Below are 27840 nucleotides of genomic sequence, written 5' to 3' on the forward strand. Positions count from 1 at the left end.
TCTCTGGTACACAGCATCTTCTTTCAACATAATGTTATCTGGTACACAGCATCTTCTTTCAACATAATGTTCTCTGGTACACAGCATCTTCTTTCAACATAATGTTCTCTGGTACACAGCATCTTCTTTCAACATAATGTTCTCTGGTACACAGCATCTTCTTTCAACATAATGTTCTCTGGTACACAGCATCTTCTTTCAACATAATGTTCTCTGGTACACAGCATCTTCTTTCAACATAATGTTCTCTGGCACACAGCATCTTCTTTCAACATTCTCAAGTCAGAGGTTTACTGACTGGGCAAAACTGTCATTTTGATCAGCACTCCTGTAATTGTCCAATACATAATCAATGTTTCTCAGCATGACAGCTGAATCAATAACCTTGTTCTTTTGTTGTTGTTGATGGCCTGAGGTTGAGGGTTCTATCCCTGGATCCTGTTGTACACCTGAGGATTTGCTGACTAGAGCTAGTTTATAAGGTATGAACACATCCTAAACAGTGGTCAGAGTTCAACCTCTTGTTCCTCCACACCCTCTCCCGTTTCTACTGTATGTATGAGCAGATTTCAAACAAATGGCTACAGTAAGTGTTATGGTGCTTATAAACACGAAAATTGAAGTTTTTTTTGTAGATGGGAGCAATAGCAGTTGAGTTCACAGCTCTTTCATACGGACTCTGAAATATCTATTTACATAAACGGGTCATTGATTTCCTACGAGCTTCAGTGCAACTTTAAGAGTATTTTTCTGTTGTTGAAATGTATCCTAAATCAAAGAGTGAAACACATCTGAATTCAGAGTAAAGACTTTTATCATCAGTATAACTCATAGCCAATACAGTTAGGCCTACAAAACAAAAAAATAGAATTTACCAAGCTTTAAGAGTTCCATATAGCATCTAATACCGTTCATTGAAATGTGTATCAATCCTTCAATCCATTACATTACCATTTCCCTTTTACACACCTTTAGCAACATTACACAGTTAACCCCTAGATATTTTTTTCTCTCTACTTTCATTTTGATTCAATGTCCTTAAGTCAGGTTAAGCCGAGCATTGTAGAATGTCCCACCACTTCTTCTATGAATGCCATTACGGAGGTAACTAATCCTGCAGGTCTGGCGTTACTGATACGGATTCTCTCCTGTGTGCCCACTGATCCACTTAAGGAATGATTTGAATGTTGAAAAATTTACATCAGTCATATGTATCTGGTGGATACATACTTACTGTATTGTCTGACTGACGTGAGTACGTTAAGAACAAGGGTCTGCTACAGTGAGATCAATGGTAAGGCTTCTCTCCTGTGTGTTCGCTGGTGTGATTTCAAGTTACTTTGTTGAGAGAAAAAGTCCCCACATTCAGAGCAGCAGAAAGGTTTCTCTCCCGTGTGCACCCTCTGGTGAACCTTTAGCTGATTCGACGAGGTGAAGCGCTTCTCACAGTCAGGACAGGAGTATGGCTTCTCTCCTGTATGTATTCTCTGGTGATGTTTGAAGCTACCTACATAAGAGAAACTCTCCCCACATTCAGAACAATTATAAGGCTTTTCTCCAGTGTGCACTCTCTTATGAACTGTTAGATGGCTTGGTGAGGTGAAACCCTTTCCACAGTCAGAGCAGGAGTAAGGCTTTTCTCCTGTGTGAATCAGCTGATGACGTTGCAAGTCTCGCAGATAGGAGAAACTTTTGCTGCAGGTAGGGCAGTGGTGAGGCTTCTCTCCAGTGTGTGTTCGTTGGTGACCTTTCAAGCCACTCAGTTGAGAGAAACTCATCCCACAGTCAGAGCAGTGGTAAGGCTTCTCTCCTGTGTGCACTCGTTGGTGAACTGTTAGATGATGTGATGCAGGAAAGCGTTTCCCACAGATAGAGCAGGCATAAGGCTTCTCTCCAGAATGTTTTCGAATGTGTCTTTCAAGATATGATGGGAATGGGAAGCTCTCCTCACAGTGTGGGCAGTGGTGAGACCCCTTAGCTTTGCTCCATTCCTGATGTTTCTTCCCTGATGCACGAAATGTCTCGACTTGGTCAGAGGAGTTAGAGGTCTCTCCTGTGTGAATGACAACATAACTGGTGAGCAGGTGCAGCACAATTTATTTCATTTTTATTTAACCTGGCAAGTCCAGTTAAGAACAAATTCTTATTTACAAGAATTCTTACATTTACAATGACTGCCGACCAAACCCGGACGACGCTGGGCCAGTGCCTCTAGCACTGAGATACAGTACCTTAGGCCTCCTGGGTGGCGCAGTGGTCTAAGGCACTGCATCGCAGTGCTAGCTGTGCCACCAGAGACTCTGGGTTCGAAGCCAGGCTCCGTCGCAGCCAGCCGCGACCGGGAGGTCCATGGGGCGACGCACAATTGGCCTAGCGTCGTCCGGGTTAGGGAGGGTTTGGCCAGTAGGGTTATCCTTGTCTCATCACGCACTAGCGACTCCTGTGGCGGGCCGGGCGCAGTGCATGCTGACCAGGTCGCTAGGTGCAAGGTGTTTCCTCCAACACATTGGTGCGGCTGGCTGCTGTGTTAAGAAGCAGTGCGACTTAGTTGGGATGTGTATATATGCCATTTAGCGGACGCTTTTATCCAAAGCGACTTACAGTCATGTGTGCATACATTCTACGTATGGGTGGTCCCGGGAATCGAACCCACTACCCTGGCGTTGCAAGCGCCATGCTCTACCAACTGAGCTACAGGACTGTGTTTCGGAGGACGCATGACTCTCGACTTTCCTGTCTCTCCCGCTCATCGCTACGGAGTTGTAAAGATGAGACAAAAAAAACCAGGATACTACGAAATTGGGAAAAAGAGGGTACAATTTTTCTAAATATATACTGGGTATAGAGAACTAACCTTCTAGTGTATGGAGAGTACTATTGAAACAGGGTAGAGAACTAACCTTCTAGTGTATAGAGAGTACTATTGAAACTGGGTATAGAGAACTAACCTTCTAGTGTATGGAGAGTACTATTGAAACTGGGTATAGAGAACTAACCTTCTAGTGTATGGAGAGTACTATTAAACTGGGTACAGAGAACTAACCTTCTAGTGTATGGAGAGTACTATTGAAACAGGGTACAGAGAACTAACCTTCTAGTGTATGGAGAGTACTATTAAACTGGGTACAGAGAACTAACCTTCTAGTGTATGGAGAGTACTATTGAAACAGGGTACAGAGAACTAACCTTCTAGTGTATGGAGAGTACTATTGAAACTGGGTATAGAGAACTAACCTTCTAGTGTATGGAGAGTACTATTGAAGTGGGGCTAAGTAGGTTTCTCTGGTTGAAACTATAATGCTACATTTCCTTTCACTTCTTACCGTGATCAGATTCCCCAATGTCGTCTTCCTCTTCTTTTATGATGACTTTCAGGCCCAGTGTTTGACTGCTGTTTGATGATGTCATCTCTGGACTCGCTCCTGTGTGAATGAGAACATAACAAATTATGTAAAAACAGTGCAACTGCATCTTGCATTGACTTGAGGAAATACTAAAACCATGTAACAAAGTGGTTGGCAAGCAATCTTTATTTAACTAGGCAAGTCAGTTAAGAAGCAATTCTTATTTTCAATGACGGCCTAGGAACAGTGGGTTAACTGCCTGTTCAGGGGCAGAACGACAGATTTGTACCTTGTCAGCTCGGGGGTTTGAACTTGCAACCTTCCGGTTACTAGTCCAACACTCTAACCACTAGGTCGAACCGCTGTTGATAAAAACCCTTTTCTCTTCTTACCTGGATAATCATCACATTCCCAAATCTTCACTTCCTCCTCTTCATCTTTCGTGATGATATTCAACAGGAGTGTTTGACTGCTGTCTTTCACTGATGCCATTTCTCCTGCGGTGCCCAGTGATGTTGTCAGTCAGGACCCAGTCAGTATAGTCTTGGGCTCAGTGTGGAGAAGCGGTAGAAAGCTGCAAGATAGTTATCCTCACTGTTCCAAAATAAAGTCCAGACTAACAACCTGTAAAATAAGTATGTATGAAATGCACGAGTTATGTCATTTGATGGTTTGCTTGCTATATAGCTAGTTAGCACACACCTCCCTTGATTTAAAAAAAACACATCCCATATTTTCTGATGTATTCAATGTTGCAGCGCAAACTTAGTTCCCTGTCCCGGGCCTTGGGTGGCTAAGCAACGAAATAAAGTCTACATGTGCAAGGTAGCTGGCTAACGTGAGCTATGTACGGTTTTAGCCAACATATTTCGCTAGCTAGCTAAGCAGCTACATAATAATTGGTTTAGCTAGCTAACGTTACATATTTCCTTGTGTTGCTTACTTGGCAGGGGGGGAAACAACGTTATGCGGCGACATTGTTTAGCAATGCATAGTTTGTTAGCTTTAGCTAATAGTCGAGTCTCAGACGCTAGCGAGGCCTTCTCTGGCCATTTGCCCTGCAACCCGGCGGGTTCTTACCTGAGGCCTTGTTTCGCAAACAAAAAAGTATCAGATATTTTTTATTTTTTTGTGGACTGGTTGAAGTTGTTAATTGTTTAAATTCTATTTATGACCTAACATCTCCTCTGAAATAAGAACCAGAACAAACGCAATAGCAACTTCCTCGCTTTCTTTTTCGACATACTTGGCGTTGTCGTCAAACTACACTTAATGTGGACACACGCCACCTGTTGTCCGGGAGGGTCTTTTTCTTCTTGGATGAGGTTAAATGGCGATTGGCATCCAATGAATGTTGCATTACCGCCTACAACTAGATTGAGCCATATATCCATTCCAGCGGGAAGTTGGGGTGCTGCACTGGGCCTTTAATAGTCTTGTATTAGATGACCCTTATAGCGGCCTGCAGCATGTTGAAGAAAAATCACAACACACCCAACCCCAAACTAATTTCCACTGCTGTGTATAAATCCTGTATGAAAACGTTAATACTCTAAACCTACACTAATTAAAAACCCACCACCCTATTTCACTATTTAAACCTATCTAGTCCTACCTCAGGCCAACGCCTGGAAGGACACCACCACTCAACACACCCTGTAACTCTTCTGACGTCAAATCTCGTACACCCAAACACTTCTCAGCAGCTGCCACAAGAACCTCTATTTTCTGCGACCTGCGGTACGGTTTATAACCATTGCTATGAATGCTAAAAAGTCAATCTTACTGTAACATATATCAATCGTTCGCTTATCCCTCGGTACTGGCACAGATCTACTATTTACATGAACCCTCTCAGGACCCCTCCCACTTGACCCATCTTCCTCAGCATACAACACCTTCTGCACTATTCTAACCCTGGCAATCTCAACCTGCCTCTCTCGCACCAGACATTTCTGATCCCCAGCCCCATGGGCACCCCTACCATGAACACTTTCTCTTCTTTCTCCAATACTACACATTCCTTTGTCTGATGTCCTTCTGCACACCACTCACACCTCCCTCCTACACCCTGATGCCACGTGCCCATAATCGTGACACCTGTAACAATGTAATGGATTCGGCACAACCGCTCACAACAGGGATAACTGAAATATCCTAAGTACACTTTGTCGGGCAAAGACTCAACAGCAAAACTCAAAAGAACAAATAATTACTTCTGTTTTACAACTCATACCACCCCTGTCTGCGTCGACACCAAACGACGAGCATCACAAACACCGGGAATCTTCCCTTCAGTTGGTCCCCTGTCACATTTACCGCGACCCCAGTAATCAACGCCATCTCTTTTCCACATTTGTTTGGCATGGAGCGCCTTCTCCCTCGGCAGAAACACAAACAATTAGCACAAGATCACTTCGGGTTACCTTCACCGATTCCACAGCACCAAACTTCCTTTTCACCCACTCTGAAACCACATACGGATCAACCAAAAGGCATGGGGGTCTATTTTCTCCAAAATTTTCTCCACAAATATTCAGACTTATATTTATCCTGACCATCTGTGCAAGCGTCGGGCTCAAAGAACATCACCACACCTGCTAACTTGGATCATTCGCCCTCACTCACTTCCATTTTACCTCCAGACCTCGATCCGGCGTATGGCTCACTCTGTTTACACATTCCACCATTCTTCTTCGACAAACCATCTCCTGACGATTTCAAGCTCACCCTCTTCGACCTCCTCTGCCCCTCTTTTTCCCTCCATTCCTCATCCGTATATGTATCCTTATGATAATATTGCAGTTCTCCTAACAAACATCTCGTTCTTGCCCCATCTTAAGGAAAGCCATCTTCCTTCTTCCCCTACCACGGGTCAAAGTTCAGCATGCGTGTGAATCACGGGAATACTAAAGAATTGCTCCGATTTTAGTCATTTTATTTGTAACATAAATGTGATATTGCACTCTTCTTCTCATGAGAAAGTGAGGTCCGTATGGAAACAAGATTTTACACACACACACCACACACACACACACAAACAATGACCCAGCAGCTAGATTAGCCAGAGCATTTCTGACTAAGTTCTGAATGATGAAGTAATGTAGACATCATGTAGGGACTTGTTGTCCAAGGGCCAATAGATGGCAGTCGTTGTTCTGTAAATTGACTCACTCTTGATGAATGTTGATTTAAAGATGAACCCATCACTTTGATTGGTCTACAACTGTTTGGATATAATCTCAGCATCCTGTGAATTGTGTCTGATTTGACTTGAATGGTTTGCTGTTCTTTTGTAAAACAAGACATACATCCAGGTCAGGTGTGATTACCATCTGTGTGGTGATTGTATTTGGTTTCAGGGACTCTGTTGCGTGTAGGTGGGTCGTTCCACAAAAGGAGTGCCTTTTTGGTATTTTAAGTAGAAATTGTGCACCAATATTGAGTTTTAAAAGTCTGTTACATTAAATGAAGTGCCCTGTAATATAGACCACATGGAGAATTGAAATCAATAAAGACTTGTTAAAGTGCCAAAATGGAGCATTGTGACATATACCTTCTGACTTCAAAGAATGTAATCCACTTATCCCCAAAATGTATTTCATTGTTAATCCCTAGTTATTTTGTTGCTTTGAGAATCTTTTCTGAATATTATTTATTTTGTGCGATTTAGTGATTTAATATACATCACCGGTCAAAAGTTTAGACACACCTACTCATTCCAGGGTTTTTCTTTATTTAAAAAAAAAACTATAAAAACCAATACATCAAAACTATGAAATAACACATATGGAATCATGTAGTAACCAAAAACAGTGTGTAACAAATCTACATATTTTAGATTCTTCAAAGTAGCCACACTTTTCCTTGACGACAGCTTTGCACACTCTGGAATGCTTTTCCAGCAATCTTGAAGGAGCTCACACATATGCTGAGCACTTGTTGGCTGATTGTCCTTCACGCTGCGGTCCAACTCATTCCAAACCATCTCAATTTGCTTGAGGTAGCGTGATTGTGGAGGTGAGGTCATCTGATGCAGCACTCCATCACTCTCCTTCTTGGTAAAATAGCCATTTCACAGCCTGGAGGTGTTTTGGGTCATTGTCCTGTTGAAAAACAAATAATAGTCCCACTAAGCGCAAACCAAATGGGATGGCGTATCGCTGCAGAATACTGTGGTAGCCATGCTGGTTAAGTGTCCCTTGAATTCTAAATAATTCACTGACAATGTCACCAGCAAAGCACCCCCACACCTCCTCCATGCTTCACAGTGGGAACCACATCCATTCACCTACTCTGTGTCTCACAAAGACACAGCGGTTGGAACCAAAAATCTCCAAATTGGACTCATCAGACCAAAGGAGTGATTTCAACTGGTCTAGTGTTTCTTGGCCCAAGCAATATTCTTCTTCTTATTGGTGTTCTTTAGTAGTGCTTTTTTTTGCAGCAGCAATTCAACCATGAAGGCCTGATTCACTCAGTCTCCTCAGAACAGTTTATGTTGAGATGTCTGTTCCAGACACACAAAATGCTTACTTCTCTCAAATTTGGTGCACAAATTTGTTTACATCCTTGTTAGTGAGCATTTATCCTTCATGCCAAGATAATCCATCCACCTGACAGGTGTGGCATATCAAGAAGATGATTAAACAGCACAATTACACAGGTGCACCTTGTGCCAGGGACAATAAAATGCCACTAAAATGTGCAGTTGTGTCACAAAACACAATGCAACAGATGTCTCAAGTTTTGAGGGAGCATGTAATTGGCATGATGACTGACGAAATGTCTACTAGAGCTGTTTAACGCCAGCCGAGGACCTCCACATCCAGCTTCTTCATCTGCGGCATCGTCTGAGACCAGCCACCCGGACAGCTGATGAAACAGTGGGTTTGCACAACCGAATAATCTCTGCAAACTGTAAGAAACCCTCTCAGGGAAGCTTGTCGTCTTCACCAGGGTCTTGACCTGACTTCAGTTCGGTGTAGTAAATGCTCACCTTCGATGGCCACTGGCTGGAGATGTGTGCTCTTCACAGATTCATCCGGTTTCAACTGTATGGCTAAACAGCTTCTACACAACTGTACCAGATAGACATGTGTGCTCTTAACAGATTCATCCGGTTTCAACTGTACCAGATAGACATGTGCTCTTCACAGATTCATCCGGTTTCAACTGTACCAGACAGACATGTGTGCGAGCAGCGTGCTGATGTCAACGTTGTGAACCGAGTGCCCCATCGATGGCAGTTTGAATGCACAGAGATACCGTGACAAGATCCTGAGGCCAATTGTTGTACCATTCATCCTCCACCCAGACCTCAGGTTTCAGTATGATAATGCACAACCCCATGTTGCAAGGATCTGTACACAATTCCTGGAAGTTGAAAATGTCCCAGTTTTTCCATGGCCTGTATACTCACCAGACATATCACCCATTGAGCATGTTTTGGATGCTCTGGATCGACAGCGTGTTCCAGTTCCCATCAATATCCAGCAACTTCACACAGCCATTGAATAAGAGTGGAACTACATTCCACAGGCTACCACTAACAGCTGGATCGACTGTATGCGAAGGAGATGTGTTGTGCTGCATGAGGCAAATGGTGGTCACACCAGATACTGTCTGGTTTTCTGATCCACACCCTTACTTTTTTTAGGCATATGTTGGTCACAGATATCTGTATTCCCAGTCATGTGAAATCTATAGATTATGGCCGAATAAATGCATTTCAATTGACAGATTTCCTTTTTATATGAACTTTAACTCAGTAAAATATTTGAAATTGTTGCATATATATTTTTGTTCAGTGTACTTCCAAAAAGGGTCTAATGTACAAACAAACCCCCAAAAATGCCTCTTCAGGACCTCAATATATTGAGACGATGTACACTTCCAACCTGTGCATGGCATTAATGAGTGATTGGAGGTGCCGAACAGGCATTTTTTGGGGTTGCTTGTATATTTAAAAGACCTACATACTGGGCTTAACCTGAGAAAATGAAGATGGTAGCTCAGCGAAACTCCATTCTTGGTGAGTAAGAACATATTTTGACATTATACCGCTGTCTAATGAGTAGCGCTGAACGGTTAGTGTTTGAGGTTGTTTTGGTTCGATTTAATTAAAAAATGATCAGGGTTTTACATTTTAGATTATTTAAAAGCATTATGAAATAATGACATTTATTTTAGAGCTTTTTTAATGGAAATCCCAAAAGGCAAAAATAGTGAACATGCAATTACCAAAACATTGAAAATATTCCGTTGGCTCAGTCAGATCCACATTGGTTACACAATAGGAAATGACACTATTTCAGTTGGGTATATTACTTACTATTTATTTGATGACTTTATTATTTTTCAATACTTAAACTTAGTCATCTCATCTCAGACAGTAGAATACAGCCAGCCAGACGTCCTCTCTGTGCTCCCAATACTGTACTGTATTTAGTCATACTATTGTTTTTATTTCATCTTTATTTAACCAGGTAGGCCAGTTGAGAACAAGTTCTCATTTACAACTGCGACCTGGCCAAGATAAAGCAAAGCAGTGTGACACAGACAACAACAGAGTTACACATGGAGTAAACAAACAAGCCAATAACACAAACAAGTTAATGACACAGTAGAAAAAGAAAGTCTATATACATTGTGTGCAAAAAGCATGAGGTAGGCAATAAATAGGCCATAGGAGCGAATAATTACAATTTAGCAGATTAACACTGGAGTGATAAATGAGCAGATGATGATGTGCAAGTAGAGATACTGGTGTGAAAAAGAGCAGAAAAGTAAATAAATATAAACAGTATGGTGATGAGGTAGGTAGATTGGGTGGGCTATTTACAGATGGACTATGTACAGCTGCAGCGATCGGTTAGCTGCTCAGATAGTTGATGTTTAAAGTTGGTGAGGGAAATAAGTCTCCAACTTCAGCGATTTTTGCAATTCATTCCAGTCACAGGCAGCAGAGAACTGGAAGGAAAGGTGGCCAAATGAGGTGTTGGCTTTGGGGATGACCAGTGAGATTTACCTGCTGGAACGTGTGCTACGGGTGGGTGTTGTTATCGTGAACTGAGATAAGACGGAGCTTTACATAGCATAGACTTATAGATGACCTGGAGCCAGTGTGTATGGCGACAAATATGTAGCGAGGGCCAGCCGACTAGAGCATACAGGTCGCAGTGGTGGGTGGTATAAGGTGATTTGGTAACAAAACGTATGGCACTGCGACAGACTGCATCCAATTTGCTGAGTAGAGTGTTGGAGGCTATTTTGTAAATGACATCGTCGAAGACAAGGATAGTCAGTTTTACGAGGGTATGTTTGGCAGCATGAGGGAAGGATGCTTTGTTGCGAAACAGGAAGCCGATTCTTGATTTAATTTTAGATTGGAGATGCTTAATGAGTCTGGAAGGAGAGTTTACAGTCTAACCAGACACCTAGGTATTTGTAGTTGTCCACATATTCTAAGTCAGAACCGTCCAGAATAGTGATGCGGGCAGGTGCGGGCTGCGATCAGTTGAAGAGCATGCATTTAGTTTCACTTGCATTTAAGAGCAGTTGGAGGCCACGGTGATCAGAACAAGAGTTAAGAAATGCATGGAGCTGTTTTGAGATCATACTGCTGGTGTCCTTTAGGAGGGGAGCTGTTCTGAGATCATACTGCTGGTGGCCTTTAGGAGGGGAGCTGTTCTGAGACCATACTGCTGGTGTCCTTTACAAAGGAGGGGAGCTGTTCTGAGATCATACTGCTGGTGTCCTTTATAAAGGAGGGGGAGCTGTTCTACGAATGGTATAATTACAAAAGTCGATAAAGGGGCTGTTACTGCACCAATGTCCGCTACAATAGGGCGCCCTGGAGGTTAAGTAACACTCTTGTGTAATTTCGGCAAAGTATAGAAAATTGCCATTTTAGGGTGTTGATGAATAGACAGTCGTTTTTTGTTGTTGTTGGTGATCTGACCAGAACTTAAATACCCATCTAAGATCTGAGTTTCTTGTAAAAGGTGTTGTCTATGACCCTCATTTACACAAACTGTCCTATCCATGAGTACAACCGACCCACCCTTATCAGCAGGGCGGGTAAGGACTGACGTAACGGAAAATCAAGCAAAGCTTGTTTTTCATCCTGAGTTAAACTATGGAAAGATTTGTACTCATGTTTGTACTTAAGAGATTACTAACATCATTTTCAACAAGTCTGCAATATATCTCAATAGATGTGCTAAAGTATAGGGGAGCTAAAGTATTCCCTGAAACGAATGCTTCTAAAAATAAAAAAACATCGAAATACCATACCTTAACATCGAAATCGTTGCACTGAATTGTAGGCACAAAAGACAACCCTTTAATATTAAGCAAGGAGACTTGGGCAGGGCTCAATATCTTGCTTGATACATTAAAGACACTCACGGTGTGAACGGCCTCTTGTTGCTGTTACGCACCGACGGATGCTGATGTCTTTTTTTTGTGCAGTCCAAATCTGAACCAATCAATCTGGTTCAGATTTTGTTCGGTCTGAACCATCTTCAATTTATCCCAAACATAGACCTCTAAAAATGACGTCTTTTCAACTTTTCAGAACCGAAAATGACCCTGATTTAAAAACATCCGGAAAATGCGTATTTTCAACTTTGATTCAGAAACGAAAATGGGTCTCAGAATGGCAAGGACCAGCACTGGATAACAACCAGAGCTGCAGGTAGTCTAGAGAAGACTGAACTCTAAACCCATCTGGACATGGCCAGGGGAAACGTCATGTTTTATAGCCTAAAATACGCCCATTTATTTATGTTTTGAGAAAATCTGAATGCGCGAACATTTGGTTTTTAGTCACACTTCGGGTGACTAGGCTACCTAGGCTTTTTGAATCATTTTTCCCCCCTGGAATCAATCAACACAATAGTGCTGACATACTGTGTGCGTGTTCTTTATATTACAGGATGCAAAGGCATACATCATGGATCATCAACTAGATGCGGACACGGGACAATTTATTTATTGAGCAGATGGTCAGGGGGCCGGAACGACTGCAAATTGACCACAAGAAGCCCAAACCGATAAAGCGCTTTCGGAGAGTATTCAGACTCGACTTTCTCCACATTTTGTTACGTTACAACCTTATTCTAAAATTGATTAAATTGTTTCCCCCTTATCAATCTACACACAATACCCTATAATGACAAAGTAAAAACAGATTTGTAGAAATGTTTGCAAATGTATGAAAATAAAAAACGGAAATATTACATTTTAAATAAGTATTCATACCCTTTATTCGGTACTTTGTTGAAACACCTTCGGCAGCGATTACAGCCTTGGGTCTTCTTCTGTATGACGCTATAAACTTGGCACACGTGTATTTGAGGAGTTTCTCCCATTCTCTGCAGATCCTCTCAAGCTCTGTCAAGTTGGGTGTGGGGCGTCGCTGCACAGCTATTTTTAGGTCTCTCCGGAGATGTTTGATCGGCTTCATGTCTGGACTACAAGGACATTCAGATACCTCTCCCGAAGACACTCCTGCGTTGTGTTGGCTGTGTGCTTAGGGTTGTTGTCCTCTTGGAAGGTGAACCTTCGCAGCAGTCTGAGGTCCTGACCAATCTGGTGCAGGTTTTCAAGGATCTCCCTGTACTTTGCTCCGTTCATCTTTCCCTCGACTCCCAGTCCCTGCCTCTGAAAAACATCCCACAGCATGATGCTGCCACCACTGCGCTTCACCGTAGGGATGGTGCCAGATTTCCTCCAGACGTGGCATTAAAGTTAGAGTTCAATCTTAGTTTCATCAGACCAGAGAATGTAGTTTCTCGTGGTCTGAGAGTCCTTTAGGTGCCATTTGGCAAACCACAAGCTGGCTGTCATGTGCCTTTTACTGAGGATTGGCTTCCATCTGGCCACTCTACCATAAAGGCCTGATTAGTGGAGTGCTACAGAGATGGGAGAACCTTCCAGAAGGACAACCATCTCCACAGAGGAGCTCTGTCAGTGTCACCTCCCTGACCAAGGCCCTTCTACGCCGATTGCTCAGTTTGGGCAGGCGGCCAGCTCTAGGAAGAGTCTTGGTGGTTGCAAACGTCTCCCATTTAAGAATGATGGAGGCCGCTGTGTTCTTGGGGATCTTCAATGCTGCAATAAATGTGTTGGTACCCTTCCCCAGATCTGTTCCGCAACACAATCCTGTCTCAGAGCTTCGACTCCAACTGTCCCCTTTCCTCCCGGGCAGCCCGATCCTCCTCTCCTGCTCCATGACTGAGTGACTCACTACGTGCTAACAGAACAGGGTTGCTAACAGAACAGGGTTGCTAACAGAACAGGGTTGCTAACAGAACAGGGTTGCTAACAGAACAGGGTTGCTAACAGATCAGTGTTTCTAACAGAACAGGGTTTCTAACAGAACAGGGTTGCTAACAGAACAGGGTTGCTAACAGAACAGGGTTGCTAACAGAACAGGGTTGCTAACAGATCCGGGTTGCTAACAGATCCGGGTTGCTAACAGATCCGGGTTGCTAACAGATCCGGGTTGCTAACAGATCAGGGTTGCTAACAGATCAGGGTTGCTAACAGATCAGGGTTGCTAACAGAACAGTTACACCTAACTGGAAGAAAACTAAACTTCCGGAGGACTTATCATCCTTCCACTCTCTCTACGTAGCAAGTACGCACAATTACATGTGAGTAATGTGTAGTAAGTGTGAAGAGGCTGTAAGAAAATAAACTTGTATTTTATTACATTATTTGTTTATTGATGTTTTGTATTCTTAGCAGTGGGTGCAGGCCAAGGCCGGACTGTCTCCTGAACTCGCCGTTTAACAGATCCGGAGATTGGAGGGATGAGAGAGTGGGCAGAGCTGGTTAAGGTAGGAGAGGTTGAGGCAGGAATGTTTAAGGTTGGGGAGGTTGGGGCAGGGCTGGTTAAGGTAGGAGAGGTTGGGGCAGGGCTGGTTTGTGATGGCTGGGTGGAATGGGTTGTGATTACCGGTAATGGGAATGGGGAAAATAAGAAATCAAAGTGTGGTGCAGTAGGTGATATTAATGTAAGGGGACTGGACATGGAGGCTGATGGTGTTCCCAGAAGAAGGGTGGGGGAGGCACTGGCAGTTCTTGAACTCACAGGCGTCTGGTGTTCTAGGGCGACTGACCCGGAGACAGAGAGCTGCCGAAGCGCCTCCCCTTCCCCCAGGCGATCCTTCTCCATCTTGAGGCGCTCCCTCTCCACCTGCAGGCGCTCTGTCTCCACCCTCAAGCGCTCTCTATCCAGCTGGAGCCGGTTCTTCTCCACATCCAGGTGTGCCTTCTGTGTTTCATGTGCTTTTTCTAATAAATCATAAAGAGCTTGGTGGACGTGCTGGGCGGTCTGTGTAACATGGATTTGTTGCGTTTGTGTGTCCAGGATTTGTTGGAGAAGATTGGCTTGGGGGCCTTGTGGTGTCCAGCCAGATGTGATGGGTTGGGGTGTAGAGTCAGAGTGGATGGAATGAGCTGGTGCAGGACAGGAGGTGATGGGTTGGGGAGCAAAGCCAGAGTGGATGGAATGAGCTGGTGCAGGACAGGAGGTGATGGGTTGGGGAACAAAGCCAGAGTGGATGGAATGAGCTGGTGCAGGACAGGAGGTGATGGGTTGGGGTGCGGTGCCAGAGTGGATGGAATGAGCTGGTGTAGGACAGGAGGTGATGGGTTGGGGTGCGGTGCCAGAGAGTGCATCTGCATTGCTCACTCTTTGGGGTTTCAGGCTGGGTATCTGTAAAGCACTCTGTGACAACTGCTGATGTAAAAAGGGCTTTATAAAATAAATTTGATTCATTGATTGAGAGTGGATTGAGTGAGCTGGTGCAGGACGAGAGGTGATGGGTTGGGGTGTAGAGCCAGAGTGGATTGAGTGAGCTGGTGCAGGACGGGAGGTGATGGGTTGGGGTGTAGAGCCAGAGTGGATTGAGTGAGCTGGTGCAGGACGGGAGGTGATGGGTTGGGGTGTAGAGCCAGAGTGGATTGAGTGAGCTGGTGCAGGACGGGAGGTGATGGGTTGGGGAGCAGAGCCAGAGTGAGATGGTGCAGGACAGGAGATGATGGGTTGGGGTGGCCCTGTTGGTGCTGGCCAAGGTGTTGATGGTGAGGTGGAGGGTAGCTCCTCCATGGTGACAGAGGGTAAAGCTGACTCCACAGTTCCCTCTGCTGCTGGTGGGGGACCAGAGCTGGAGATTTCTCCCTGAGAGAGACCTGGACAAGACGATTCTGTCAATATTATTTCAAATATTTTATATTATTTATCACTTCTTGTTGAAATTATTTATTTTAAATTGTCATGTTTTCCGTTGGTAAACCATTGTGGTTATGTTTTTTAATCCAAATAAAGAATACACTTAAATTATTCCTGGAGTGTGTTCTGTCCTTTCCATTCATCAGGTTTAATTTAATAGTCTTTATGGAATGTAAATAAAGGTTGTGTTGCTCAGTGAAATGTAAACTTTGCGTTGCCTCATATAGGCGACTCATGAGACCACACAAACGCATCTAAAGGGATAAAATAGTGACGTTATTAATTACACTTTGGACGGTGTATCAATACACCCAGTCACTACAAAGATACAGGCGTCCTTCCTAACTCAGTTGCCGGAGAGGAAGGAAACTGATCAGGGATTTCACCATGAGGCCAATGGTGACTTTAAAAGCATTTAGGAGCGTGGTCAGCAGGTAAGCTAGCGGTTAAGAGCTTTGGGGCAGTAACCGAAAGGTTGCCGTTTTGAATACCTGAGCCGAATTGGTGAAAAATCAGTTGATGTGCCCTTGAGTAAGGCACTTGACACTAATTGCTCTTGTGAGCCTCTCTGGATAAGAGCCTTTTCTAAATGACTAAAATTTTGTGAAAATGAACTACAAATTACCGCCCTCTGCTGGTGAATTGCTGTATATGTGTAATAATACCATTAATTACATCGTCTAATTATGCCAGTTTCTATGCATTAAATGGGTCGCAGACTTAAACTAGCGGAGTTTCCTCTTTGGAACTTTGATGGATCTTGTGCAGTAGGCCTACATTCTGTCAATCTATGTAGAGCAAATCAACATTAAACCCCAATCAGATGCAGGGTTTTTGAAATATACATTTCTTAATAATTAATGTAATTGATCTGGATATACACTTGCTTTGTAGCACATATGATAGGGCCAATCTACAAGAAGGCCTGGTTAAAGCAAATGTCAAACAGCAACTTTAATAAAAAATTTTAGATTACTTTTTTTTGTTGTCCAATTTAAACCAAACAATACATAATTCAATATTGTATAATGTGAGGTATATTTCACTATGAAATATACTGTATATAGGCCTAATGTATAATATATTAGTGTGACGTAATTATAATTAAAATAGAATTACAAGATTAGCACTCACCAAATCCCAAATCAACAGGCCCTACACCAGCTTCGGTCTCTGCCATTCGGGAGAAAAGTTGCTGCTCCAGGTCGGTCAGCGCCGGCACGGTGTTTGGCCCACCACCAGACAATGTCCGGATAGAAGAAACCTTTTGCTTGATTTGGCTCCTTATGAGATTGTACTTCTTCCGGACATCGTCACCACATCTCGCCACAGCCGAGGTCAAGGTCCCAGCGATGGTGTTCCAGGTTGCAGTCTTTGACCCCCGGGGGCGAATGTGGGCCTGGGCGCCGAAGAGGTCCTCCCAGTGCCCAAGTACCCCTGAAATAATAAGATCCTCATCTCCAGGGGTGAATCGGTGCCTCTTTTTTTCAACTTCCTTCTCCATTCCTTTCGGTTTTCTTTTTCCTTTATCTACACGTGAAATTGATATAAAATCAGCATCAGGTTGAGGTTTATGATTCATTCCTAGGAAACAGGCTAAACTTTTTATGAACTTACAAGTGTTCTCCATTGTTGGTCACATTAAGAAACAGTTGCAACTGTGTGGTATTTAAACCATGAGGACCAACGGGGTGTGCTATATTTATTTAACCTTTTATTCAATTAGGCAAGTCAGTTAAGAACAAATTCTTATTAACAATGACGGCCTACCAAAAGGAAAAAAAGCCTCTGGCCATAATAATAAGATAGTTTGGGTCCTGAATGCTAATTAATAAGTCAAGTTAATGTACATAATCAAGTGCACAATATGATTTACAATACTGCTCAGTCATAACAGGCATCTCTTGCTTTGAAAGACTACAGCAGAATGAGCCAGTAAACCCTCTCCAGAATGATAGTCTAGCTTCTATTTAGTCTGGATTTTTCACAGTAACTTTCTCAGAAATAATCCTGCTGCAACATGTTGAATAGACATTTCAACTGGTTGGTCCTTTTGAGAGGTTGGCTCTGTTTCAGAGTTAAATGTCCGATACATTTCAGACAACATTTCACTGGAGACTTTTGGGCACCCGAGTGGCGCAGAGGTCTAAGGCACAAAACCCACAGTGCTAGAGGTGTCACTACAGACCCTGGTTCGAATCCAGGCTGTATCCGCACAATTGGCCCAGCGTTGTCCGGGGTAGGCCGTCGTTGTAAATAAGAGTTAGTTCTTGACTGACTTGCCCAGATAAATAAAGGTTAAAAAACCATTTGCATCCAGTGGTTCCTGTGGAATCTAACAAGTGCATTTCAATTTATCATGGACCGACATAACACAACATAAGGTTGGACACTACTACTCAATTACGTGTTTTTTTTTGTGCTGGGATTTTCACACTCAACAGTTGACACCTTGTCGAGTCCACGCCCCGATGAATTGAAGTTGTTCTCGGGGCAAAACGCAATATTTTGTTTTGTACACTCAGTGTATCTCTTGGACTGAGTCCAGCATGCAGGTTAATGCCATTAGCCTGAAGGGTGTGCATGCATCATAAAATCACGTGTTCTTTTTCATAACATTGCTAGAATCGAGGTATTGTTTGTCATTGGGTGTTGTTCTACCCCTGAAGCAAGACATTCTAAAATGAAATTGAGTGATGTCGGTTATCTACGTTGGTTTGAATTCTGTCCAGATTCTGAACTGTGGTTTAAATATGTTCTATGTGTGAGAAGACAGAAAACACAGACCTTTGAGTAGTAAGACTTGGTGTTCTTCCGTCTCTTCTTTGAACTCTCCAGCCGGCCCTAAGTTGAAGACATGACATAACATGTTGATGGCAAATCAGGTGAGTAGGTTCCCCTTTTCATGACTCGAATTACATCACAGTGGAGCCCGTTCCACGTCCCATTTGGCCCAGTGGGGAAAATGGCCCGACTCTCTGATGGTGCCCTGCGTTGCCCAAATGCTCTGTCTAAACGCAAATACACCTCAGTTGCTATATACGGGTTTGGAAACATTTGGAGCTTAACATAAGCAAGACAATTTTTCTCAAATGACAAAATATATACTTACAGTACACAGTCTAGGAAAGCTGCACCTGGCTTTATTTAGAGAGATATGTGCGATGCATCCAGGTATGTGGAATGGTCCAATGGAAATGTCAGCACAAGGTGAGAGGACGTCGAAGGGTGAAACTAGCCGGATACAATTTCACTAAACTGTGCATGGTATGTAATATTTTGTATTTTAAAAGTTATTTATGACAGTTACGTTAAAAGGTTTCCAAAAGCGTATTGCTATAGGATTAAAAAACATTAAAAACAGGAGAATTAGCCTAATCAATTTACCTTAGACGAGGTGTGCTGATTTCCCAGCTAGCGTATAACGTTCTGAGAACCATGTTTCATAGAGCTTGGCGAGTGGTTTTTCATACAACCTTCCCACCATGTTCTGGGAATACTGCAGGATACCCAGCTAACACATAATGTTCTGAGAACCATTTGTTTCTTGTTCTGGGAATACTGCAGGATACCCATATAGCACAAAACATTCTGAGAACCATTTGTTTCTTGTTCTGGGAATACTGCAGGATACCCAGCTAACACATAATGTTCTGAGAACCATTTGTTTCTTGTTCTGGGAATACTGCAGGATACCCATATAGCACAAAACATTCTGAGAACCATTTGTTTCTTGTTCTGGGAATACTGCAGGATACCCAGCTAACACATAATGTTCTGAGAACCATTTGTTTCTTGTTCTGGGAATACTGCAGGATACCCATATAGCACAAAACATTCTGAGAACCATTTGTTTCTTAGAAATTTCAGTACTTCAGCATAACATTTCCTACAGTTCTCCTCATGGTTGTATTTAAAGCATGTGTCAAATTCATTCCACAGATACCTTGTACTTGATTAACGAATTAAGGTCAGTAATTAGTAAGGAACTCTCCTCACCTGGTTGTCTAAGTCTTAATTGAAAGGAAAAAAACAAAAACCAGCAGACACCAGGTCCTCCGAGAAATGAGTTTAACAGACCTGATTTAAAGTAATATTCTCAAATTGTTCAGAGAACGTTAAGAGACTACATTCTTCTGTGAGAATTTAAGTACTTCAGCTGGTTTCCTCGTGGTTTTGTTTAAATTTATGCTCTCAGAACATTAAGACAACTTTCCATAAAAACCACAAGAAAACATTAATGTTCCTTGAATGTTACTAAGGCTGTTTAAAAACAAACATTTCGAAACTACTTCCTCTGAGTATAACGGCAGATGGCATCCAATGTTGTATCCATTATACTTTGTGATACATAATGGGAAAAATAAATGAATAAACTACTAAAAAACACACTGCCAACTAACGACACACTCATTCAAAACACACTAGCCCATTCCACTACTTCAACCCCATCTGCTCCTGCACCATGCCAACTAACCCTACACTCATTCAAAACACACTAGCCCATTCCACTACTTCAACCCCATCTGCTCCTGCACCATGCCAACTAACCCTACACTCATTCAAAACACACTAGCCCATTCCACTACTTCGACCCCATCTGCTCCTGCACCATGCCAACTAACCCTACACTCATTCAAAACACACTACCCCATTCCACTACTTCGACCCCATCTGCTCCTGCACCATGCCAACTAACCCTACACTCATTAAAAACACACTACCCCATTCCACTACTTCGACCCCATCTGCTCCTGCACCATGACAATGACCTGGAAGGACGGGACACCACCACTCAACACACCCTGGAACTCTTCTGAAGTCAAATCTCGTATAGCCAAATACTTCTACGCAGCTGCCACTACAACATCTATTTCCTGTGATTTATATTCAATTTCTGTGGTACAGATGATAACCATTGCTATGAACGCTAGGAAACCAACCTTTCTGAATCATGCATCTCTCATTGGCCAATCCCTCTGTGCTGGCACAGATCTACTACTCAGAGGGATTCTCTTAGGATCCTTGACCCATCCTCCTCTACTTTCTTCACTGCCTCAGTATGACACCTTCTGCACTTCTGACTCTAGCCACCTCAACCTGCCGCTCTCTGACCAGACACTTCTGATGCCAAGCAACAAGGGCACTTCTACAGTTGTCACACAACTGTATCCACCGAACGTACACAATCCTCCATCCCATTCCCTCATCTTGATTGGGATCTCCCTCCTACAAACTGCTATGACATGACCATAAATGTTACACCTGAAACAGGGCAGTGGATTCAGCACAATAGGCTCTGACAGGATAACTGATATATATCCTAACATGACTTTGTCAGGTAGAGACTCTGACTCAAAAAGACTGACAGTGACTCCTGTTTCACCACCGGATCTGAGTCGCACCAAACGGTGGGCGTCACAAACACCAGGAATTTAAACTTCAATTGCCCCACCTCCACACTACCCCAGAAAATCACTACTTTCAATGGTGCCCCATTCCTAAGAGCAAAGCAAGAAAGAGATCTTGACCCAAGTTGAATGACATGGACCACCTACTCCCCCTGGTCAGAAGAAACAAACATCACAAGTCCACTTAGGTTACCATAGGTTACCTTCCCTGACTCCACCTCCTTTCCCACCCACCCCGAAACCACAAATGGTTCTGCCAAAAGGTAAGGATGCACTTCCTCCCCAAAAAGTCACTCCTACTGGTCCAGACTCTTCTTTATCATGTCCATCGACGCCAGGCTCTGTTTCCAAGCTCTTCACCACACCTCACTTAACTCGTCCTCATTCACTTCCATTTCACCTACAGAACTCAGTCTGGTGTACGGCTCACTCTGTTTGCACATGACACCAATCCTCTTTGACACCCCATCTCCACCTTCCTCAAATTCAACCTCTGCTATTCTCTTCGACCTCTTATTTCCCCCCCTCCATTCCTCTCCTTCCTGCTCAGAAATCCACCTTTGTGTCCCTGTCCCAATCGTCCTCTTCTCCCGACTTGACGCCCAGTGACATTCAGACGTAACTCCATCTCATAACCTCCGGGCGGCAACATTTTGGGAACATGAGTAGTGACCACACTGAAAAAAAACAACCCCCCAGACTCAACTCTTTTCTACTCGTGTCGGAAAACCTTCAGCTCTGCACTTCTTTCGTCTCTCTGACCACTGGACCTCATTCAACACACTTCCCGAATCTCCCATCAACAAAACTCTATCCTACCTTGTTAAGAAATGGAGTCTGTTTGAATAGACTAAAATGAACAGAGCAGTGAACTAATTCCAGGAATAGAGAGCAGAAGATCATAGGTTAGAGTCACATTGATCCGGTGCCACAATAATAATAATAAGAGTGCGTTTGCATGATTAATACTCATATGTCCTATCTGTGCTTGGAGATCACAACAGGTAACCCAGGTAACCCAAACTAAGCTAGCAGTGTTAATATGTTCTCAGAATGTCATATAATTACCTTTAAATAACATTCTGAGAATGCAAATTATAGGTTAATAAAAACATCCCATGACAACATTCTGGGAACCATAGTAAAACGTTCTCAGAACGTCCCTGCAATCTAGAACAGGCGGAATGTTCACTTCCATTCGCAGAACGTTTTTAGGAAACGTTTGGCTTTGTTCCCAGAACCAATGGGAAACCAAAAACGTACATTCACACAACTTCCAAGGAACCAAATGTGCTAGCTGGTTTAAGAGCAGGTCCCTGCTGTTCATATAATCTTATTCATTATGATCATAAAGGCAAAACTGATCCTACAAATGGCCCTACTAGCAGACCGTGAAATCAGGCGGTGCTCTGCTTTTACCATGATACACAAATGTTTCAATCTCTTCCTCCTTTACTTCATCTTTAATGTTGACATTCAGCCCCAGTGTTTGACTGCAGTCTTCCTGCTTCACTGATGCCATCTCTGGATCCTGCTGTTCACTCTGGACTTTCCTGTTACAATCAGGACCCTCAGATTTAGGTGCGGTAAAGGAGAGCTGCAGGCAGGGTTTGTTTTCACCATCCTAAAATAAAAGACCAGACACGCATCCCAAGTAAAAAAATATTAAATGACTACTATGTAATACAAATAGCTGCTATTAACTGGTATGTTGGATTTGAGAGGACATTTTCTCTGGTAATCTCTGATTATAAACATAAGATCAGGAAAAAAAGTGTGAACACTGAAGAAATGTGTATGTCTTCTATTTTAGGCATACTGTACATAACCCATACAACATTTAAATTAATCAATACTTTCTTTCCAGCCGTGCAATGGGCTGTGGATAGCCTGCACTCACCATGATATGAGCAAGCCTTAGCGACTGACATCAAGGCTCCTGTGTTGTAACGTTAACTAGCTACAGTAGCTAGTCGACAGAGACGCTGTATACTAAATTAGCTCATATGCGTTCAATCAAAACAGAATCATAAAATTGCATTTAGCTCGTTATTCGGAAGCGAAATAAACGGTTTCTGAAGTATCGAAACGTTAAAAAAAAACTGAGCATGAAGATCCAAAACAAAGAAACGCGGTAAAACTTCCTCATATGTCTTCTTCTGTCTTCATTAGTAACGTTTGGTGACCAACAGCAAGTGTTTACTGCCACCTAACGTCCGGGAGGGTAATGTGGGTTAATGACCAGTTCCGAATCATACCACCAGAGAGCAATAGTGATTTACACCTTATTACAACAAATCACATTTTAAGTCACAAGAGCCAGTGTCTTTAATACCATTCTCCATTATACATTATATAGTTACTAGTTTGTTCATACAACCATCAGGGCAGAAATTCTGCTTTTCTTTTACAGAAGACAAAACATTAACCAAAGCAAAAGGTACAGAACATGTTCTTAAGCTCAGTTCATGTCAAAACATTAAACTATCAAATGTTTCCCTAATTAGTTCACTCAACACTTTTTCTATGAATTGTGCGTGTGTTGTGTTGCCTGGCTACCCAAACTCCTTGCTCGGACCAAAACGCTACGCCAAGCTCACGGATCTCTGCAATGAGTCTGGACCAGACCTAGGAGTACCACCTGACAATTTCTAGACCGTTTAATAATGATCGGTTAGAGATCAGCCAATCGCGGACGAATTTGTTTTGTTCAACACTCCATCGTTCTGACGTCACCACAAACAAATTAAATAACGGCAGTCTCAGACGGAAGTACGTAGCGAACGACAGAGCAGCAGAAGAATTCAGTTTCAGTCATCAGGTAATGTGTGTGTACCGGTGCAGTCCTTCACTCCTATCCCATTTGAACAGGGGATAAGGGGGGAAAAGGGCAGAAGGGTCCAGCAAAAGCAGAGGAACATTTGACCTGGCCCGAGTAAGAAAACAAGATAACACTTGTTGTATTTTATGACATTGTCTACTGACTGCCTTTTCGACCCTACCCTCTTTTCTATCCTACCCTCTTCCTAATGCTAAATCCTTCTCCCTTCTGTCTCCTCCCTTTCCACATTCTTTGACTTCAACTGTCCCCTTTCCTCCCGGGGCTGCCCGATCTTCCTCTCCCGCTCCGTGGCTGAGTGACTCACTACGTGCTTTGTTTATTTATTTCACCTTTATTTAACCAGGTAGGCCAGTCGAGAACAAGTTCTCATTTACAACTGCGACCTGGCCATGATAAAGCAAAGCAGTTCGACACAAACTGAGTTACACATGGAATAAACAAACATACAGTCAATAACACAATAGAAAAGTGTATATACAGTGTGCGAAAATGAAGTAAGATTAGGGAGGTAAGGCAATAAATAGGCCATAGTGGCGAAATAATTACAATTTAGCAATTAAACACTATATTAATGTGAGGGGACTGGACATGGAGGCTGATGGTGTTCCCAGAGGAAGGGTGGCTGAGGCACAAATCCTGTATGTCCAGGATTTGTTGGAGCAGATTGACTTGGGAGCCCTGTGGTGTGCAGCCAGACGTGATGGGTTGGGGTGTAGAGCCAGAGTGGATGGAGTGAGATGGTGCAGGACGGGAGGTGATGGGTTGGGGAGCAAAGCCAGAGTGGATGGAGTGAGATGGTGCAGGACGGGAGGTGATGGGTTGGGGAGCAAAGCCAGAGTGGATGGAGTGAGATGGTGCAGGACGGGAGGTGATGGGTTGGGGAGCAGAGCCAGAGTGGATGGAGTGAGATGGTGCAGGACAGGAGGTGATGGGTTGGGGTGTAGAGCCAGAGTGGATGGAGTGAGATGGTGCAGGACAGGAGGTGATGGGTTGGGGTGTAGAGCCAGAGTGGATGGAGTGAGATGGTGCAGGACAGGAGGTGATGGGTTGGGGTGTAGAGCCAGAGTGGATGGAGTGAGATGGTGCAGGACAGGAGGTGATGGGTTGGGGTGTAGAGCCAGAGTGGATGGAGTGAGATGGTGCAGGACGGGAGGTGATGGGTTGGGGTGTAGAGCCAGAGTGGATGGAGTGAGATGGTGCAGGACGGGAGGTGATGGGTTGGGTTGTAGAGCCAGAGTGGATGGAGTGAGATGGTGCAGGACGGGAGGTGATGGGTTGGGTTGTAGAGCCAGAGTGGATGTGAGATGGTGCAGGACGGGAGGTGATGGGTTGGGGAGCAGAGCCAGAGTGGATGGAGTGAGATGGTGCAGGACGGGAGGTGATGGGTTGGGTTGGGGTGTAGAGCCAGAGTGGATGGAGTGAGATGGTGCAGGACGGGAGGTGATGGGTTGGGGAGCAGAGCCAGAGTGGGTGAGATGGTGCAGGACGGGAGGTGATGGGTTGGGGTGTAGAGCCAGAGTGGATGGAGTGAGATGGTGCAGGACAGGAGGTGATGGGTTGGGGTGTAGAGCCAGAGTGGATGGAGTGAGATGGTGCAGGACGGGAGGTGATGGGTTGGGGTGTAGAGCCAGAGTGGATGGAGTGAGATGGTGCAGGACAGGAGGTGATGGGTTGGGGTGTAGAGCCAGAGTGGATGGAGTGAGATGGTGCAGGACAGGAGGTGATGGGTTGGGGTGTAGAGCCAGAGTGGATGGAGTGAGATGGTGCAGGACGGGAGGTGATGGGTTGGGGTGTAGAGCCAGAGTGGATGGAGTGAGCTGGTGCAGGACAGGAGGTGATGGGTTGGGGTGTAGAGCCAGAGTGGATTGAGTGAGCTGGTGCAGGACGGGAGGTGATGGGTTGGGTTGGGGTGTAGAGCCAGAGTGGATGGAGTGAGATGGTGCAGGACGGGAGGTGATGGGTTGGGGAGCAGAGCCAGAGTGAGCTGGTGCAGGACAGGAGGTGATGGGTTGGGGTGGCACTGTTGGTGCTGGCCAAGGTGTTGATGGTGAGGTGGAGGGTAGCTCCTCCATGGTGACAGAGGGTAAAGCTGACTCCACAGTTCCCTCTGCTGCTGGTGGGGGACCAGAGCTGGAGATTTCTCCCTGAGAGAGACCTGGACAAGAGGATTCTGTCAATATTATTTCAAATATTTTATATTATTTATCACTTCTTGTTGAAATTATTTCCTTTAAAATGTCATGTTTTCTGTTAGTATGGCATTATGCTTTTTCATTCAAATAAAGAACACACATTGGTCTCTGATGAGTAGCCTTACACACGTCTGCAGCGATACGCAGCTAACAATGACTATACATTTATGGGCGGATCTGTTTGACTGAAACAAAAAAAATATCACAACATCCTGAATTGTTCTGAAATGTAATACACAAAAAAAATGTCTGTTGGGGGAAAGATGTTTGGTACATTGTTCAAAACTAATAAAAATGTGGGGATGTGGCTGAACTTTTGGGCCCAGAACCAGGCCTCCTCTATGACACTAATCTTCGGTCTGTAGACGCTACCAAGCAGGAAGTGATGTAATTTGAAGCTTTACTGCATGTTCTGTAATATGAGTCATATTTACATTTCAAAAACAACCGTTTGATTAATAACATTGTAAACATGCTGATCAAGAAGCTAAAATTTCAAATTTTATTTTTCTACAGAAAGAGATCGTGCATTTCTCGAAGCAGTGGGAAGCAGATTATTCAGTCAACCTTTTTATCCGTTCTTGATTATGGCAATATTATTTATTGAAGTGCAGATACTACTCTTGGACGCCATCTACCATAGCGCCCTTCGTTTTGTTACACGTGACAGTTTTGATACTCATCACAGTATAATCAATTCTTATTTACAATTCTTATTTACAATGAAGGCCAAACCTGAACGACCCTGGGCCAATTGTGAGCCGCCCTATGGGACGCTCAATCACAGCCGGTTGTGATACAGCCTGGATTCTGCGCCATTCCGGAGCCCAACATCAGTCAACACCTCTCAGAACAAGCCATGGTATTAAGAACAAGATAAAAACGAGCAATTTACGATTCACCACATGGCAGTTTCTTGTCATTGTTGCTAACTATCTGGCCATCCAGAACAACAGCCTTCTGCAAACTTCGTTTTCGTGACGTTGTCAACTTACCCGTCTATATAAACAACGCTTTACGAGCTGAGCACAATGGTCTTACAGAACGTAAAATAAGGTCTTCGGCTATTAGTCCATTTTTGATTTTGTTGTAATTAAAAAAACATTTAAGACAGTGACGTTTCCGAAATTTCTGGGGTTCTCTTTCAGATAGTGCGGGGTGGGTGCTAAGTCGTGCCTTCTGTTAAGTAAAGGAGGCTGGAGCACCACTGTGTGAGAAGAAAGGAAAAACATACAGTTGAGTAGTAAGACGTTCTGTTTTTCCGTCTCTTCTTTTAGGGGATCTATGGTGAAGAAGACAAATGTAAAATGGTTGATGGTAAATCAGGTGAGTAGCATGAGACATCATCTAGGTTACCTCTTTCAGGGAAACAGGAGCAAATAAACAGACACCTAATATGAGAGTAAAGCTGTTGTTTCACGACTCACCATAACAAACTCCTGCGAAGTTCAAACAAAGATGGAATGAAACTCTCAAATCCACTGCACTTAAAATTGCTGGCTAGAAGTTCCTTTAGCGAGGAGGTCAATTCAATTCAATTCAAGGGGCTTTATTGGCATGGGAAACATATGTTAACGTTGACAAAGCAAGTGAGGTAGATAAATATACAAAAGTGAAATGAAACAAAAAATGAACAGTAAACATTACACTCACAGAAGTTCTCCTAAGTCTCTAGATATGAGAGTCCCAGTCCTCAATAGTGGTCTGAGTTCAACATCCTGGTCCTCCTGTGCATGCCACACCCCTCTCCCATTGTACTGTACGTACCATGGGGTCCAAATTGATTGGATCCCTTGATAAAGAT

General features: G+C 43.6%; 1 protein-coding gene, 1 long non-coding RNA gene and 1 pseudogene across 12 annotated transcripts in view; 1 reads left to right on the plus strand and 2 right to left on the minus strand.

Moving 5' to 3' along the window:
• Nucleotides 1–796: 796 nt before the first annotated feature.
• LOC118368036 (zinc finger protein 239-like) lies at nucleotides 797–4686 on the minus strand (annotated as a pseudogene).
• A 9357-nt stretch (nucleotides 4687–14043) lies between these two features.
• The window catches only part of LOC118368037 (gastrula zinc finger protein XlCGF42.1-like), a 31378-nt gene continuing 17581 nt past the window's right edge, over nucleotides 14044–27840 (minus strand). For 3 of the 8 annotated variants that reach the window (XM_052496436.1, XM_052496440.1, XM_052496441.1), the window contains 2 exons: nucleotides 16726–17121; nucleotides 14044–15551 (listed from right to left, as the gene is read on the minus strand). In XM_052496436.1, coding sequence (XP_052352396.1) covers nucleotides 14077–15551; nucleotides 16726–17121 — 1871 coding nt within the window. In that variant the 3' untranslated portion in view covers nucleotides 14044–14076. Of the gene's footprint in view, nucleotides 15552–16725; nucleotides 17122–18378; nucleotides 18436–22421; nucleotides 22627–22902; nucleotides 23160–27840 lie in introns of those variants that run through there. The other 5 variants (XM_052496435.1, XM_052496439.1, XM_052496437.1 and 2 more) reach the window with 4 other exon arrangements.
• On the plus strand, nucleotides 14059–27341 carry LOC127915836 (uncharacterized). Of its 4 annotated transcripts, none has more exons than XR_008092450.1 (7): nucleotides 14059–14194; nucleotides 14467–14622; nucleotides 14728–14833; nucleotides 15005–15178; nucleotides 15236–15349; nucleotides 25679–25735; nucleotides 25798–27341. It is a non-coding gene; the product is annotated as an uncharacterized LOC127915836 (long non-coding RNA). The 4 variants fall into 4 exon arrangements; XR_008092448.1 differs by having other exon boundaries at nucleotides 14728–14947; nucleotides 25798–27340; XR_008092449.1 differs by having other exon boundaries at nucleotides 14728–14890; nucleotides 25798–27340.

The sequence above is a fragment of the Oncorhynchus keta genome, chromosome 35 (genome assembly GCF_023373465.1).
Source record: "Oncorhynchus keta strain PuntledgeMale-10-30-2019 chromosome 35, Oket_V2, whole genome shotgun sequence".
NCBI classification, from domain to species: domain Eukaryota; kingdom Metazoa; phylum Chordata; class Actinopteri; order Salmoniformes; family Salmonidae; genus Oncorhynchus; species Oncorhynchus keta.